This window comes from Exophiala bonariae (assembly GCF_035927105.1).
Source record: "Exophiala bonariae strain CCFEE 5792 chromosome Unknown scaffold_10, whole genome shotgun sequence".
In the NCBI taxonomy this organism is placed as follows: Eukaryota; Fungi; Ascomycota; class Eurotiomycetes; order Chaetothyriales; family Herpotrichiellaceae; genus Exophiala; species Exophiala bonariae.
The window spans coordinates 736283-753506 of NW_027042485.1; the positions used below are offsets into that span (position 1 = coordinate 736283).

Here is a 17224-nt window from a genome sequence, read left to right on the forward strand (position 1 = left end):
ACCCTCTTCAGGAACTGCCCAGGTCTCACACCAGTTAGAGTTTTATTGGCCTGACATGGTGACCTCTATCAAGGGCCAAGATAATTCAATTGTTACTGCAGAACTGGGAGGTTTGTTGATCTTGAAGTGCGAGTAAGTGCTGGAAATTTAAGGCGGGGTGTGTCATTGGAAGAAGACGAGGAGGATGAACTCAGGCATCAGGTATATCAGTGCTATCGGCAGCTCCGCTCCACGATTTTCGATTCATCGATTGTCCAGCTTTCCCTCTGTGGATTTGTGGTTGGCTTTAATTCAGGTTGAACACATAAGCAAGCTTGTCCAAGATCTCATCAGTCTGAATGTTTGACTGCTGTCAAGAGGCCAGGATCTTCTTGAACATAACTGTGCGAAAACCACGTTGTCAAGAATAAAGCAAGGTCCCAAGCGATCCAGGCACCGCATGAGACTCATTGTGAAGTGACTCAACCTGAAGTCACCCGGGGGATCCTCAAGCGTCAGGTATTGCTTTTCATCACTTGTTCAATCTTTGAACAAAGATTCAGTGTCCGAGAATCGCTGTTGGAAGATGAGAGGGAAGTTTCTGAGATGGAGAGTCCATGACTTGAATGGCAAAACCAAGATTCAAGCCTTGGAGACCCTGTGAGAGCTTTGCAATCCCACTACATACCGTTGCCGTCCATTGCACACAGATATGAAAGGGTGATGAGAGCGCGTTGTGAGCTTGATGATGTGAGAATGAAAGAGAGAAAGAAGAAAGGAGGATGCGATGCGAAATAAATGTGGTGCTTGCGCCGAGAAGGAGCGCCGAGAAGCATATCTGCCAAGGACGGGAAGCCCTACGCGAAGGGGAGGATTTAACTAGCACAGGGCTGAAGCTATTCAGGGGCACGAATGATGCCTACAATTCTATTGCCAGAAGACTGTGATCAAGACTTGCTATTGTCCTTGTGCTAATTGCCAGTCTTCCCACTATCCAAAATACAGTGTGCAATAGATCCCAGCGGTGGCTTCACGTGCTTGGTTCTCTCTATGCCAGAAGTTCTTAGGACGATGCACATCATGAATCAATAAGAACAGGGGCTTCATCCAACGGGTGACTGTGGTTTGAAGTCTATCATAATGGACACTCGCCGATATGCTCACCCGGTGTTATGCAATACGGCAACATGCCTACTTGTCTTGGGTCGTGCCGATCTGCCCTATGCAGAAGGGAATCAAGCGCAGCAACACGTCCGACCAGAGCTATGGCTATGTCTATGACCGAAGCTGGGAGGATGGACCAACCTACGCTAGGAACCGGACGGACTTTTTCCTTGATATGCTCCAACTATGTTCCTATACCCCAATCCATTGGCAAAGACTGCAAGAACGGCCACTGAACTAGGTTGCACGTCGAACACGGCACGTTAGCAAGGGATCATCGTCTTGAGGGTGTCTCGTATTTCCTTCGTCTCCAACGGCGATCGTGACTCAGAGCCAGAGATGGACCTCCCGAAAACAGTCTTATTCGTGGTTATTTGAGATTAAGTTCTTGAAAAGGATCCATGCGGCATCGCTCTCTATCATTGGCTTTCGCAAAAACCGTGCCAGCTCGGGATATCAGTTGAGGAATCACGTTGCGAAGCGGCTACTGAATATTGCCCCTCTTAATTCGCAGCCTCCGCATTACGACCGCTGTGAGCTCAGCATTCGAATCATACAACACCGAGGAGTGACGATTGTACGAAAGCTTGAAAAATAATATACTTGGAGATGGCTGCAGATATTGATACAACTTATCAAGAGGCTATCGATGCTGGAAAAATCAACGGTGTTGTCTTATGTGCGATGGACACGAAAGGCGATTTTATTTATAAGAACGCCCTTGGAACACGGACCCTACCAACTGGGGAGAAACGCCCACAGCAGCTGGATGATGTTCTATGGCTGGCTTCAGCAACCAAGCTAATCACCACCATTGCGGCACTGCAATGTATCGAAGATGGGATATTGACACTTGACGGTGACATATCACTAATCGCTCCAGATCTAGCTTCCAGACAGGTCATCACCGGATTCTCTGAGGACGGCGAAACTCCTTTGCTCGAACCATCAACTCGGCCCATCACACTGGAAATGCTACTTACTCACAGCTCCGGCCTCGCCTACGAATTCTTGAACCCGGACTTAATGAAATGGAGCGAGAAATTCAGTGCTTCTCAGGAGGGTGTGCTACGAGGAGTAGAAGAGGCCTTTGGATACCCACTCAGCTTTCAGCCAGGCGATGGGTGGCTATATGGCCCAGGACTGGACTGGACTGGTAAAATCATTGAGCGCGCAACAGGCCAAACACTTGGTGAGCACATAAAAGTGCGAATTTTTGAGCCATTGAATATCGAGGATGCATCATTCTGGCCGGTCACGCGCGAAGATCTACGTGCACGTCTCGTTGATCTGAACCCACAAGATCCCGAAGGTCTGGGTATGGCTGTGGCAGGGGGTACTGGAGATATGAACAAGCGCAGTCAAGGTGATTTTGGTGGCCATGGTCTTTACATGACAGGTGCCGACTACATCAAAGTGTTGCATTCGATACTGGCCAACGATGGCAAGCTACTCACACCTTCAACGGTCGACGATATGTTTAGGAACCATCTTTCCACCAATGCGGCGGCAGGCCAACAAGCTGCTTTGTCTAGCCCACTTGGTGACTTTTTTCGTCTTGGAGTGGGACGCGAAATCAAGATTGGATATGGTCTGGGCGGGATCGTAACATTGCAGGACAGTGAAGGCTGGTATGGGGAGCATACGTTGTCGTGGGGAGGAGGTGTGACACTCACATGGTTCATTGATCGCAAGAATGATCTTTGTGGTGTTGGTGCCGTACAGTCTGCTCTGCCAGTGGACATACCTGCAATAGAAATACTGAAACAGACGTTCCGTCGGGATATCTATCGCAAACGCGCTGAATGGAAGGGGTAGCAATAGCCAAATGGGTGATGATCCAGAGATTGAATGCAGTGGTTAGCTCTCTCCTCTTAACTAGAATCCTCTCACTCTTTTTTGACCATACATCTACGAAGAATACATCGGCTCTCCAGATTTTGCTCGCTCAATGGGATTCGACCATGAACAAATAATGTCATAGGTACAGTTCACCAGCTTGGTGCTCAATGAGAGATCGGGAGGCCAAGGCGGTTATCTCATTGAAGTTCACCGCTCGACGCAACTGAAGCACCTTAGCCTATTCGTGAAACCTAGTATAGATATCTAGGGCTGACTGCTGTGGAAAGGCCTTGGGAGGGATAATTTCCTAAGGTCCGGTAACTATAACTAGATACCCACATAAATAGCATGATAATGAAAGGAACCAGGTCGTTAGATAACGCAGTTAATGAGATGGAAAGGAACAGAGTGCTTTAACTAAGCTTTTAGCGCCCCTCTATTTATTTAGTGGGGCAAATAGGTGCGAAATGCCTAAGCTGATTAACTACTCTCGCCACTACTATCGTCCTCAACTAAAGGCTGTCCTCCATCTCGAATCACAATCAACCTGCGAAAGAATTGAATTTTCGCGTAGATCGTCTGCTACGTGGCCTCCGCCTCGAGGAGAAACGGAAATGCTGGATATGTCCCAAAACCTGTGACCAATTGATTGTTCAAACCAGAACGAACTTCCAGACCAACAGCAAAATGTCTTCACATCATCATGATCATAGTCACGGCCATGATCATTCCCATGGTGGGCATGGGCATGGACATGGACATGGAGATCACGATCATTCTCACGACTTGGAGCCGGCTCTCCAGTCAAACCTCTACAAACAAATTGGTTTCGAAAGCATCAGAACCCTCAACGAGGCTGAACCACGATCAGGCGCCGGAATAGTGCAGAAGACATGGGACGAGAGATTGAACGACCAACCAACACTCGAGAGTGACGCAGACGAGCAACTCTTGATGCATATCCCATTTGCGGGATCTTGCAAATTGTACTCGATTCTCATCCGCACATCCGACTCGGATTCGGCTCCTCAGACTCTCAAATTGTTCCGCAACAGAGATGACATGGACTTCAGTACCGCGTCTGATCTCAAGCCGACCCAGACTATCGTCCTACCCAGAAGTAGTGAGGTGGCAGACATCCCTCTAAATCGGGCTCTCTGGAACGGTACCACGTCGATCAATCTTTTCTTCGAGGATAACCATTCTGGAGGAAGCGAGGATGTGACCAGTGTCAGTTATCTGGGGTTCAAAGGAGATTTCATGACGTTGAATCGTGAACCAGTCAGTGTACTCTATGAAGCGGCAGCCAATCCAAAGGACCACAAGGTCATCCAGGGATTGACGAATGCGACCCATTCTATGCCAGGACAATGATGGAAGTGGGATAGGACCCTCATATGTACTGGTCTCTCGCTTGCTACGAATCACTTTGCCGCTTGTAAGATAAAATTGAGCAATCGCGTGCGCTAAAAGGAACAAAAAGTACATCCACATCTGGAAATAGGATCACGAAGCCTCCATCGCAATCCTTCTCTGTTTTGCCCTTTCTTTCTGTTTCTGCACACGGTCTTGCTCCAATTCCAGCTCCGTCTTGGGAACTTCAGGCAAGACACCTTCTCCCACGATTGTCTTGTTTGGCGCATTGGGAAGGGCCGCCACGCCGCTCACTTCCCTCTCCATGGCTTCGAGTTCATCCTCGACTTCGTCTTCATCCTCGTTGGACATCTGTCCCGCCAGAGCCTCACTGATCTCCTCTTGATATCGTCTCGCTTCCTCCGTGTCGGCCATCATTTTCTCCACGCCCTCCAACCCGCCCATCTCCTTGTGAATCATGTTGAGTACTTGTGTACCCTGTTGAAGACCAAACACGACATCCTTTTGAACCTGCGCAAACTCAACGCTACTCGTCAACTTCTCCAATTGTTCCAGTTGGGAGTCTGTCTTGGAGAGTAGCGACTCTTGGTATTTCTTCCGTCGGAGTGCGAGGAGTGCTTTGGCTTTATCGCCTTTCGCGAGGCACTCGCGCGCGATCTCGGTTTCGCGTGTCGTGATGACGGTGATTCGTTTCTGATATTGACGTAGTTTGTCTCGTTGATTTTTCATATCCAGGATTGCCCTTGAAGAATGGAGGTCATGTCAGCACAAGGACGCAGGAGGATGTGGGGTGTGAGAGAGGGATGTGAAGTTCCACCTGTCTTGTGCAGAGATCTTATTCGAGCTCTGAGAATTCCCCATCTCTGCGGCATCATCTTCAGATGACTGAAGATTTGCCCCCAGAATTTCCTGTGTAGAAACGGGCCAGAAGTGGTGATATGGGAGAGTCTATTTGGTGACCTGCACCAACTTGAAACTGCAGACAACTTCTACTCTGGTGCTGTGGTTCCAACGACGTAATTCACGGGAGTGATAACGATAGTGGCCTATCCACGCTAGCTTCATTGGATTACCTCGGCCTTGCTCCGAATTCCTTTACAACTTGAATATATTGCGGTCCTTGCGGTTTCTGAGCAACACTCGGGATAGGTCTTCATCTCATTATTCATCTTCACCGAGATATGCTTGATGGTCCTCTACCACATTGATGAGCACAGTCGCAAGTAAAATCCAAGGCTGTATTTGATGTGCGTCCTCTTTTCTCGATTGTTATTTCAAACCTTGATTCGTACCTGAAACTCCCATCTTTCATTAATTCCAAGACAAGTATATCTGTCTTGGTATCAAATTACCTGTAGGATGTTTCGCCATGCATATGAGCTAGTTGTAAGTCGGTAGATTTCGGGGTCGCACCAATCGGAATACTCCTCCGGAATATCTGGTCGATCGTCGATTCGACAAGAAAGGGAGCATTGATCCTCACACTCATAGGCTCTCTCGTTCCTCATAATTTCGTACCTGAATGACTAGTCGCAATTGATCATGAAGAGAAGCGGACGATTTGTCCGAGGAGACCCCTCGGAAAATCCAAATGCTCTACATGATTTTCACAAAGCTCGTCGCGGCCCCAAGAATGTTCCTCACACGGTCATGGCTAAACCGAACCAAAATAACGAACCAAAGGACCCGGGACATCCATACTCGAGGACTGAGAATATCGACTTCAGGTTTTATGATCAGAGGACCTCGAATGCTCCATTTGGATATGAACATTTTGTGTCCTTACCGCCTGCTTATGGGGGAGAAGAAAGCAAAAAGTGGCCTTTGATTCTTTTCCTGCATGGCGCGGGCGAGTCTCAGCGAGGCAAGAATGAGTCGTTAGCATCTATCAGACATGGAATACCTAAAATAATTCTCTGCTATGACAAACTGAAAGCAGACCCTAAAAACGCCTCGCCCACGATATCGATACCTCTAGCCCAAAGATTGAGACAGAGCAGGCAGACTAAGCAAGGAGACAAGTCTGTCGATCCTGTTAGTCCAGATGTCTGTACGATGGTGGCTGAGAACTTCATCACTGTGACACCGTCGTTGAACATGGAGTGGGGATATGGATGGAATGCATCGATCTTGTCGGCTCTCCTGGATGAAGTTGTAGAACGATATCAGGTCGATCTGGATCGAATTCATGTCACCGGATTCAGTATGGGTGGGTATGGGACATGGGAACTCGGAATACACTCGCCCAACAGGTTTGCAAGCCTCATGCCCATCTGTGGTGGAGGAGATCGATTGAGAGCTGGTCTAATCAAGCATGTCCCGCAATGGTACGTTTGTTTAGGTCGATAACTTGGAATTGACACTGACATGGTAGGGTCCACCACGGTGATTTGGATGATGTGATCCCATTACGGGCTTCCGAACAGATGGTTGAGACCTTGACAGAGGCAGGTGCCAAGGAAGTCATATTCACGAGATATTCAGACCTGATGCACGACAGTTGGACGGCAGCGTACAATAACCTTGATGTTTATTCCTGGATGCTAAAGCAAAAAAGGGAGTATCATGGTGATGAAGAGGTGGTTCCCGACGAGAACAAGGTGATATTGCCAACTTCGTGATCACTCGAACATTATTGGCGTCTTCTCTTCAACCCTCCCAGTTAACGATGATATCTCCTGCGTCCACCACGACGTCCACCCCCTTCACAACAAACATTATTCACGATGACTTGGACAAGAGGGGTTCGCCGGTCTTCATCGTAGTAGTCTCTGGTTTGGTGTTAGCGAATGTCCAAGTTGGGCCTACTCCTCCACTTTACCTCCGGTCCTCTCGATGTTCCCTGTCAAAATAGTCGTCGTCTTCAAGGTATATGATATTTCGACGAATTCCGCGCTCGTCGACCGCTCGAATCCTACCACCAACTCGGAGTAGGACATAGTGATCGTAGTGTCTGAGGTCGTCGGCATTCACATACACAATCTGTCTGGGCATCTTGACGTCAATGAGTTGCTATTTGTAGGAGAGGAATAGATGTGGACTGAGCCCTGGGTGGGGCTGAAGAGTGAATAGAGTGGAGGATCTTGTTGTCTGTGAAATCTAAGATGTCTGATTGAAGATGAAGAGAGTTTCGAAGATGTGTTCTTCTTTATGTTGTTCAAAAACCAACCTTGTCTCATCCTTAGGCCTCTTTTATAGGCCGGCTGTATATGCTGGTGTAATTGCGGCCAAACGACCTGATTGCTTGTGCTGTTTGCTCTCACCAGTGGCGACACGTTGTGTTGCTTGAATGATCTCTTTGACGAATGGATTTTGTTTATAACCTTCGCGTAGTTAAACTCATACCCAACGTCGTTCAGGTCTATAGGCTACACCGCAATGTGTACTGCTATCTGGTGGGCCGAAGCATACTTGAATGGCAGACAAAACAAAGTATGAGCGGGGTATCGGTTTTGACCAACGATTCAAAGATTGACAATGAAAAAAGATGGATGATCACGAAGAGAGAATGCTTCGTGGTTGCGATATATACCTTTCTATAGTGCCAGCCTTGTCATCTCCCTACTTCCCTCATAAAGCTGGCCCACCCTTTGAATAAAAAGAATGAAAAATAGAGTAAACGCATCTGCTGCTCGTCCTGCTCGTCCTCCAGCTACCGTGACATTTGATTTGCTCTGTCAGTTTGAAGTCGGCGTTTTCCCACTCCGTCCTCTCACCCCCACCTACTCAAATACATCCCACGTCCACACAACACCCTCACAACAAAAAACAATTGATTGGAGAGCCAGAAAGCCAAAAATTGATCGATGCGAGCAGGATTTGAACCTGCGCCTCCGAAGAGAATTGATATACCAACACAGTAGTCTACCGAAGCAGATAACTAGTTCTAGTCAATCGCCTTAGACCGCTCGGCCATCGCATCTTCTTTCTTCCATCAGGCAAGCTGAATAAATCTCCTGGGTGATTTATGGCTGAATTTCATATTGTTTGATACATATTGTTGTTTTGCAAAGTGGTGAAAGTGAAGTATTTCGGAGTGCATGTGCTAAATTGCCTTCCCCGCACGCCCAAGCCCATGTGCAACTCCAAGGAGGTTTCCCCGCCCACGTGATGATGCCTCGCCCTAACATATCTCCGATACCCCCTGGGTGCCCCCCATCATCATGTTGTGATCGGACTGGCAAATTATAAGTTTCATTTACATCTCAATGCACTCAGGCTCAACTGCACGACTATGACTGCCAGTGAGACTTGCAATTGTGAGGAGGTTGGATACTTGAAACAAAGCCAGAGGATACCGTGCAGATCCCAGCTCACGGGTCCAGACAGTAATGGTTATGGTATTGTTATTTACATTTCAGGACAGGAAAACCTAAGAGTACAATCTCTGCTTGTGAGTTCAATGTCCTCCGCCGAACCGCTTCAACGTTTTCCATGGAGGCTCAGCCTGGAGTCATGAGGACAACAGGCCTGCACACTTCCCGCCGAGACCCTTTACTCCAGGCCAATATCTGTCTGTGCTGAGTAGAATTCTTTGACAACGCCGACGTCTTTCCGATGAGTCTACAGAGTGACTTAGTCACCTGAGGTAGACAGCTCATGCACTCGAAATGGAATGTTGAATCCAGTCTCCTTGAATGGTCGGCTTCAAAGACCCAATTTCCAATGAAGGGCCGCTGTGATCAATGGGAGCTCCCATGTGCTCGCAGGCATATCCAGGTGTTTTTGAAGGCGCTCCCACTGCACTGGCCGCATCTACAATTCACTTTCGAATATTGTGAATGCCACGCTATCGATATTCCGACGGCCATTTCACATTGAGGAGAGCGTCTTGGTCTCAAGCTTAGTAGGTGATATCTACTCATGCTCGAATAAGCAGTTTCTCTCTGGTATAAATACCGAGAAACCCAGTAATCGTACATCGCATCGTCGATACGTTGGCTTTGCCTCAAGTGTGAGAGTCACTTGTTCGTAATGCATGAATGGCTGACGCAACATATCGCACGTTTCTGGTGTTGACTGAAATCATTAGTGGCATATCCTTGTTACTCCCAAATACGTTTACTCACGTCCTGCGACCGATATCCGTCCAGAAGAAAGCATATAAATGTGAAACTGTTTCCGAAGGATCTCCACTTCAGTTGCGCTCAGGCCGGTGTAGGAGAACATGCCGATCTACTTATATGTTAGAATGAATTGCTCAACAATGATCAAGCGGCAACATACCTGGTCAACGATATGAACCCACGACCCCGGAGTCTTCAGACGACAAAGCTCATCATAAAGCGCAGCTCTCATCGACTTGATGCGACCACTAATGGTTTTCAGATCGGCCAACCATTCCTTCGACAACGACTTGCTCTCCAAAACGGTCTTGATGATTGTGGAGCCATATCGCGGGGAAACAGAGTATTCCGATCGAATGAGGTGTGATAGATTCGCAAGGACAGTATCTCGGGCCGCATAAGAAGGGTCATTCATGACCAAATGGAACGCGCCAGCTCGCTGACCATAAAGGCCGAAGTTCTTGGAGAAAGATTGCGCCACACACATCTCCACGGGCGGTTGTAGACCATAGAAGTGGCAGACAGCCCAAGCGTCCTGCACGGGACTTCCAGAGGCGAACCCTTGATATGCACTGTCGAAGAAGGGGAATAGTTGTTTTCTTTGGCAGAGTTCTGCAATAGCCATCCACTGATCGTGCGAAGGATCGATACCAGTCGGGTTATGGGCGCAGGCATGGAGAACAATCACGTCTTCGGACTGTGCTTCTCGTTCCAGCGTGGCTATCATGGCATCAAAGTCGAGTGTTCGACTGTCCTTGTTGTAGTAAGGATATTCTCGTACAGGCACACCTACAGACTCCCAGATCGCGTGATGATTCGCCCAGGTAGGATTTGACAACCAGACACGACGCGGACGAAGATTCTCAGCCAAGAATCGAGCGCCGATATGATTGGCACCTGTGCCGGAGATTGTCTGGACGGAGACGATGCGGGAGTCGGTTGATCGTCGTAGGTCGTCTTCCGATTCAAAAGCAGAAGAGAAAAGCAAGTCGCGCGCAACGGCCAGGAACCTTGGGTCCCCTTCGATGGCCAAGTAGTCATGTCGGCCGATATCTTGCAGCTCGTGGAGATTCTTCTCAACTTGACCGACCACTCTCAAAGGCCAGGACTTGCCCTCGTCGCAGCAATACACTCCAGCGCCCAAGTTCACGCGATTTGGATCTGTGTCTGCGTGGTATTGTGCCATCAGACTGAACACTTCATCCTTGGCGACTTCCGGGAGTGAAGAGAATAATGAGGGCGGCATGGACCCCATCTTTCTTACTATGGAGAATTGAAGCCAGGAAATGAGGACTGTGTGATGAAATGAAGAAGATTGGAAAATTCCAAAACTGAATCGCGTACACACTCACCGATGGGAACGCCCGAAGTACTTTATGCCATTTGAGTGACGGTTGAGTTAATGCAATCCAAGACACTAGCTCACTAACGTTGAAATTTTGGCAACCCAGGAGCACGCTGCACGCTGCACGGAGACGGCGCACGGCATCGGATATCGGTCAGGCCAGAAACACTGGTCCGGTGACCTCCATTTGAGAGCCACAATCACTTCTTCTACGAGAAACATACTTTTCGAATCATATCTCGAGTTGCGTCAGAGGCCGGATATTCATTATATGCGCTTGTAGCCGGTAGTGGTACAAAAAGAAGGGGAGGAGAAATTTGATCAAGATCATTTTGTTTTACAATTGGCCAGGCCTAATGCAAGGCACCAAGGATAAGCGAAGACACATTCCACTAAAGTCCGAGTTTCGAAGGCCGAGCACCGCTTCATGGCCAACTACATGGTTGGTACCGATGGCGCACATCTTTTGAAACTGAGCGGCATAAAGAATCTAGAGAGCCGAGATGGTTATGATATGGGAACCACGTGTACTCTCAGCATCACGACAAAAGGTCAGGACCATTTCCAATATGATGCCTGGTGAAACTCGAACATATTTCTAGGCGCTGGCAATAGATATCTTCTGGCTGTTTTGCCACTGCGGAACGGAATTCCAGATCAACCACGGTCCGTGTTTGCAGTATAATTTACACTTGGGTGATGAATGGACTAAGCCGGCTTCTTATGCTGCATGGCCGCTCAAACACATGACCCGTTGATCCAAGTTCATCAGTATCAAACACAATATGTACGGCGTATTTGGCTACAAGCTACCTACTCGTAAGGTATTTATCTGCCCGTACTCGCTTAACCAACATGTACTTCCTGCGGAGATAAGGCTATCTTCGGACATGAGAATACCTAAAAGATGGCAACTTCGCAACTATCTGATTACTAAAGCGTCATGAATCCCTAGGCACTGATCTCAACTTCATTGCACACTAAGCTCATCGTAAAAACAGCTTCCCAAGTTGTAGACCAGTAATGGCAGATGAGAACCACCGAGATCTCGTCGTCCTTCCAAAACCTAAACGAAGAGGACGGACCGGCTGCATCACCTGCAGGTATGTCCGGTCTCAGAACTCCACTCCAATCCAACAGCTCTAAATGTCATATAGAATCAGGCGGATCAAGTGTGACGAATCAAAACCATCCTGCAACCAATGTACAGGGACGGGGCGAACATGTGATGGCTATCTAACCCCCAAGCAACAGCCGCCCGTCGCGTTCCTCATGGTGATCAGCGATGGAGTTCAAGTAGAGACACATCCAGAGGCAGCGCATGCGTGCCAGTATTTCCGCGACGTGTGCGCTCCCGCTCTCGTCAATTATGGGAGCGCATCGTTCTGGAATCGATTGGTCCTTCAGGCTTGCCACAATGACGAGAGCCTCAAACATCTGATGATAGCCGCATCCCACCTGGACAGGCAGATTTGTCAATCCGGCCTTTTGGACAACATCGCGTTCTACTCGCACTATGGAAAGGGGTTGCGCTTGATCACTCAGGCCCGAAACCCAGATACCGCATCGCTTCTAATCGCGTGCTTGTTGTTGATGCTCTGTGATGAGCTTCAGCAGAAGTATTATTCTGCGTTGCAACATTTGATCTCCGGACGGAAGATCCTGACCGCGTATCATCCATGTATGAGGGGCTCGACAGGGAACATTGTCATTGAAGAAATCGGGCCAATCTTCTCCAAGTTGGAATCGGACACAAGAGAATTTCAGAAACAACTGGTCCCAACAATCTCAAGGCAAGCCACCGATGTCCCTTATACCGACGACATCCACCACCTCTCATGCTTCAGCCTGCTCTGTCCATTCATCAGTGTTGACCAATCTGCTTTCGCTCTTCAAGCGATCGCATCCGACTGTACGAGATCTCGCATCCAGGGCATTGCACCCAGGACCCGATTTCATATGGTCACCTCTCTGACATCGGATCTCAACACCTGGCATGCACGCTTCGTCGCCTTTGAGAAAACCTTGACCGCGGCGACAGAATCGAGGATGTACTTCCACTTGAATCTACTTCGGACGTACCATTTATGTCTGCACATTATCTCTCGCTGTGCTCCTTTCAACCAAGAGCTTGCGTTTGACGGCTACCATGAGAGCATCGAACTCGTGCTGGTCAGCTGTGACATCTTGATGACCGGGGCATTGTCGACGAAATTCATACCACCCTTGTTCTTCGTGGCGACGAGATACCGCAGCCTGAGTTTCAGAAGACGCGCCATCAAGTCATTGAGGAGGTGTGGACCGGACGGTCAACTTCTCGCTGACATGGCGTCGAGAATTGCTCGTGTGGAAGAACACGGAATTCCTGGTCCTGTTCTGTGCTCCGATATCCCTGAAGGAAAGCGTGTACAGATACAAAGCATGGAACTGGACCCCTCGAATCAGTCCTACAATTTGTACTTCAAGCGTCATCCATTCACGGAGAACGTGCTTCCGGATTATTTGACCTTCCCGTCACAAGGTTGGGTGTGGGGTGAATCTTCCTCGACATTGTGTCATGCGGTAAGCCTTTCGTATTTCCTGTGATATTGAGCCAACATTAACTTCCATACAGTCCCGGCTGCTCGAAGCTGTTCAACGATTTGACTTCATGAATTTCTGGTATGACGAAGATCTGGGTTGAAAAGTATGATGATTTCGTGACGAGTATAAACATTATTCTTGATCATTATGCCACATATGCAGTAAGACGACCTTTAAGCTGCACCTCCACCCATGTCGAGTTTCTTTCCCTTTACACTCTTCCATTCGAATCCTAGTGAGAGGATAAAGGCAATCCCAGCACAAGCAATTGCCAAGATGAAAGCGGTGGTGACGGCGAGATTATAAGACTCGAGTACACCTGCAAGCTGATCAGGTGGTGTCACTTCTTTGATATGAGTAGCACCAGCAGCGACAATGACCCATGGGTCAACCCCTGTTGTATGTTTTGGGATCTGTTTAACCAGGGTATTGGAAAATATGTTCTGTGCAATCGAAATGGAGACGGCACCTCCCAGGGAATTGAAAAAGATGGCCACGGCGTTTCCAATTGGCATATCTTTCTTGTTCAGAACAACTTGCACGGCGATAAAGGGAATCTGAACACATGCACCAGCTCCAAACCCAGTCAAGATCTGATACCCAATCCAGGTGCCGGTGGAAGAGTCCACTTTGAGCGTATACAAGAGACCACAACCCACAGCAAAAACAGCCGATCCTACCCATGTGAACGGTACATAAGGACCAAATATGGTGATACTGGCCCCAACACCGATTGAGGAGAGTGTGATGCTGACCAAGTAAGGGATTGTTCGGATTCCAGATTCTTCGGCGGTAGTTCCCTTGACAGCCTGGAAGTAGAAGGGAAGATAGAAGATATGAGTGTAGAGGGCCATGGCTAGGAAGGTGGAGAAAAATGCACACACGAACACCGTTCGTTGCCTCAACATAATACGTGGAGGAAGAGTCGCGGTATCACCTTTCCAGAGTTGAATACCTGTGAAGACCGAAATCAAAAGTCCGAAACCGAGGATATTGCCCCAGACCTTGGAATGTGACCAAGGATAGGTGGTTCCGCCCCATTGGAGTGCCAAAAGTAGGCACACAATTGCGCAGATCAAGAAAAAGGCACCCAGCAGATCGATCTGGCCGATTTTTTGCTTCAGAGTCAGATCACTGTGTTTTCGAACCGGGTTCGAAAAGAAGAAGAAGACAGCGGCGATAGCAATGGCACCGATAGGAAGATTGATATAAAAACACCAGCGCCACGATACACCTGCGAAAAAGTCAGTATGACAGGCACCAATATAGATCTTGATCGGACCAGTTCAACTTACGATCAGTAAAGGCACCTCCCAAGATTGGTCCCACCACGGAAGCAATACCAAACATACTGGAAAGCAGTCCGATATAGATGGGTCTTTTCCGTAAAGGCACTGTATATCCAACAATGGTCATACCTCCCGAGAACAAGGCTGCGGCTCCTGCACCGGCAACAGCTCGTCCAACAATGAGCATTACCGAATTGACTGCAGCACCACACAAGACGGAACCAACTTCGAAGATTATCAGGGCCGATATGTATGTCCATTTGACGTTGAAGTATGTGTAAACTTTGCCGAAAGAAGGTTGGAGAGCTGTGGTCGTCAATAGATAGGAAGATCCGTACCAACCGACATCATCAAGTGAGTTGAAGACAGTGGTGATCTTGGGAATGGCTGTTGCGATGATGGTATTGTCAAGGGCGACAACGAAGGTGGAGAGCGTCAACCCGAAGGTGAGCAAGTACAGGGGCGTTCCTGTGATATATTTTGACTCATCATCGACACCAGCTTCACCTGCTGAGGACTGTGTAGCCGTGGACAGGGTACGAGTGACTTCATCATTACTTTTCTCGTCTGTGACTGGATCGGCAACGGTCTGGTTTTCTGTAGCTGTTTTAACTCCATCGACCTCTTCAAAAGGTCGCTTCTCCAGGTCGACATGCTCTGTTGTTGAAATCGGTGTATCATGTACTGTGTCGTTGATAACACCGGTGTCTGATGAAGTGGTTGACTTTTCGGCCTCGGCCGTCTTTGACCAAGGGAATTTCATCACAGATGAATGGGAACAGCCAGTGGCGCAAAAGTGCGTCAAGGTCGATATTGGAGTCACCGGGGTATACCCATGTAACGTAGGTCTAACACGATTCTTTGAGACGAGGCTATTGTTTCAAAAGGGACAATATGTGTTTTTGTAAACCTCTACGTGACAATGTCTGAGGTTAGAGAACACGAAGTGTTTATTAGCTGCGGACCACATAGGGTGACATTTACAAGTCGGCGTCCGCCATCTCGGAAGGAACTCTATCCGTACTGTGAGCCGAAGGGGAGAGCCAGTGGTCGGCAATGATAGCTTGCGAGTGAACCTATGAGGAGGGAACAAGCTCCAAATGTAGAGGTGCCGACGATGATCGGAAAAAAAGGTTGGAGGGAACGACAGGGTCTCCACACGCAAGAGGCGAAGAGACAGGCAAAAGAAAGCGCGTGTCTTTTTTACCAAGTAGTACTCGTAGCTAGGTCTGGAATCGGTATCCGTATTCCCTCCATCGCACCCGTTTCGTGCCATTTGAACGAACGATGGCTTCGCTTCGAAAGCGAACTGACGAACGAGATTTTAGCCATGGGACATTGATGGCGGTCTGAATGACAGGCATGCCGCGTGATGGCTCCACGGGCGTCCTTGGTCCGGTCCATGGCGTCGTAAACCATTCCATTTGAGGCTTCAACCCACTTTCAATCTGGCTGGTGGGTTCTGGGGCAAATCCGCCAACTGCAAGTCCCCAACCAAATCGCAAGAATCATGTCAAACGATCGTGATGCTTTTACGGAGTACCTTGAGCTTGTCTCGTGTCATCTCGCTTCGAAGAAGTTCCGCCGGTAGACTTGATGCCTCTTTTTGACAGGTTTCGGTATCGGGTACACCGTAATTGATGGCGCCATGCCCATGGTGAGGCAGGCAAATGGTGACAGCAGAAACGCGGTGCGAGTTGACGAACCACTTTTTCCCATTTGGGTGCCCTTCTGGAATAAAGTGCGAATACGATGACAATGCAGCAGAATACGGATCCCTCGTTCGAATATTTGCACCTACTCAAATACTACAGAAGCACCTACTGCGGGCAATTCAAAGGTGTGTTGATCAGACCTTTAGCCAAAGCCTGGACCAACCTGAGTCCTAAACGACAAATCAATCTCTTCAGACGAGCGCGGACCTCCCAATGAAGGCGTCTCGTAATAACTAACGGAAGTGAGTGCTGACTCCAAGCCATCCTTTAAGCTGTGGCTGTTCCTCGGCAGCTGATTTCTCCTCTGATAGGCACGGCAGCTCTCGGTGCCGTGATGCTTAGAGAACGCTTTTCATTTAGTTGACAGACTTACATCAATCATGATTTAACCCCTTCCTCTGGACATTGTTCATCGAACTTGAGCGAACTGACTGATGTTGATATTTGTTTGCAAACACAGGAATTACAGGAGCAAGCGCCCCACAATTGCTCAAGACGCGTTCAGGTTGGTGGAAGAACACCGTCATCTATTTGGGACCCCCCTGGTCCTCTTCCAGTGTTCAGCGCAGTGAGGGTAATCTAGTCAAGGTTTGAAGCCGTCAAGTTAGCTGCCAAGCATTTCCTCTAAACACGAGACGTCTGGTCGATAGCCATGACCACCTTCTGAGAATCAGGTTCCCCTCAAAGAATGGCCTCTACAACTGCCTCTCGAGGGAGTTTCACGGAGAGAGGGGACGGGACTTGTCGATGCCGTCTTTCAATGCTGTTAGATTGAACAGTATGAGGTGGACCGCTCGAATCCTAATGGCGACCCTGATATCTCCCAGCGGCAGAAACGAGATCATCATATGCTTGAATGACTTTTTG

General features: G+C 48.5%; 7 protein-coding genes and 1 non-coding gene across 8 annotated transcripts; 4 read left to right on the forward strand and 4 right to left on the reverse strand.

The window, feature by feature from the left end:
* Positions 1 to 1752: 1752 nt before the first annotated feature.
* LTR84_001543 (uncharacterized protein) lies at positions 1753 to 2961 on the forward strand (the record flags this gene model as incomplete). Its single annotated transcript, XM_064845167.1, has 1 exon — positions 1753 to 2961. One exon carries the CDS (start codon positions 1753 to 1755, stop codon positions 2959 to 2961), a length of 1209 nt encoding a protein of 402 aa, XP_064707425.1.
* Positions 2962 to 3672: 711 nt separating this feature from the next.
* On the forward strand, positions 3673 to 4359 carry LTR84_001544 (uncharacterized protein; the record flags this gene model as incomplete). Its single annotated transcript, XM_064845168.1, has 1 exon — positions 3673 to 4359. The coding sequence occupies one exon, from the start codon at positions 3673 to 3675 to the stop codon at positions 4357 to 4359; it is 687 nt and encodes a 228-aa protein (XP_064707426.1).
* A 132-nt stretch (positions 4360 to 4491) lies between these two features.
* LTR84_001545 (uncharacterized protein) lies at positions 4492 to 5088 on the reverse strand (the record flags this gene model as incomplete). Its single annotated transcript, XM_064845169.1, has 1 exon — positions 4492 to 5088. One exon carries the CDS (start codon positions 5086 to 5088, stop codon positions 4492 to 4494), a length of 597 nt encoding a protein of 198 aa, XP_064707427.1.
* An 813-nt stretch (positions 5089 to 5901) lies between these two features.
* LTR84_001546 (uncharacterized protein) lies at positions 5902 to 6980 on the forward strand (the record flags this gene model as incomplete). The annotated part of the gene is made up of 2 exons (XM_064845170.1): positions 5902 to 6686; positions 6734 to 6980. 2 exons carry the CDS (start codon positions 5902 to 5904, stop codon positions 6978 to 6980), a joined length of 1032 nt encoding a protein of 343 aa, XP_064707428.1.
* A 1183-nt stretch (positions 6981 to 8163) lies between these two features.
* Positions 8164 to 8281, reverse strand: LTR84_001547. Its single transcript has one exon. It is a non-coding gene; the product is annotated as a tRNA-Ser (tRNA).
* Positions 8282 to 9420: 1139 nt separating this feature from the next.
* On the reverse strand, positions 9421 to 10680 carry LTR84_001548 (uncharacterized protein; the record flags this gene model as incomplete). Its single annotated transcript, XM_064845171.1, has 2 exons — positions 9421 to 9534; positions 9586 to 10680. 2 exons carry the CDS (start codon positions 10678 to 10680, stop codon positions 9421 to 9423), a joined length of 1209 nt encoding a protein of 402 aa, XP_064707429.1.
* Positions 10681 to 11793: 1113 nt separating this feature from the next.
* On the forward strand, positions 11794 to 13453 carry LTR84_001549 (uncharacterized protein; the record flags this gene model as incomplete). The annotated part of the gene is made up of 3 exons (XM_064845172.1): positions 11794 to 11873; positions 11928 to 13332; positions 13385 to 13453. The coding sequence occupies 3 exons, from the start codon at positions 11794 to 11796 to the stop codon at positions 13451 to 13453; spliced, it is 1554 nt and encodes a 517-aa protein (XP_064707430.1).
* Positions 13454 to 13526: 73 nt separating this feature from the next.
* On the reverse strand, positions 13527 to 15405 carry LTR84_001550 (uncharacterized protein; the record flags this gene model as incomplete). The annotated part of the gene is made up of 2 exons (XM_064845173.1): positions 13527 to 14587; positions 14649 to 15405. 2 exons carry the CDS (start codon positions 15403 to 15405, stop codon positions 13527 to 13529), a joined length of 1818 nt encoding a protein of 605 aa, XP_064707431.1.
* Between the last annotated feature and the right edge of the window lie 1819 nt (positions 15406 to 17224).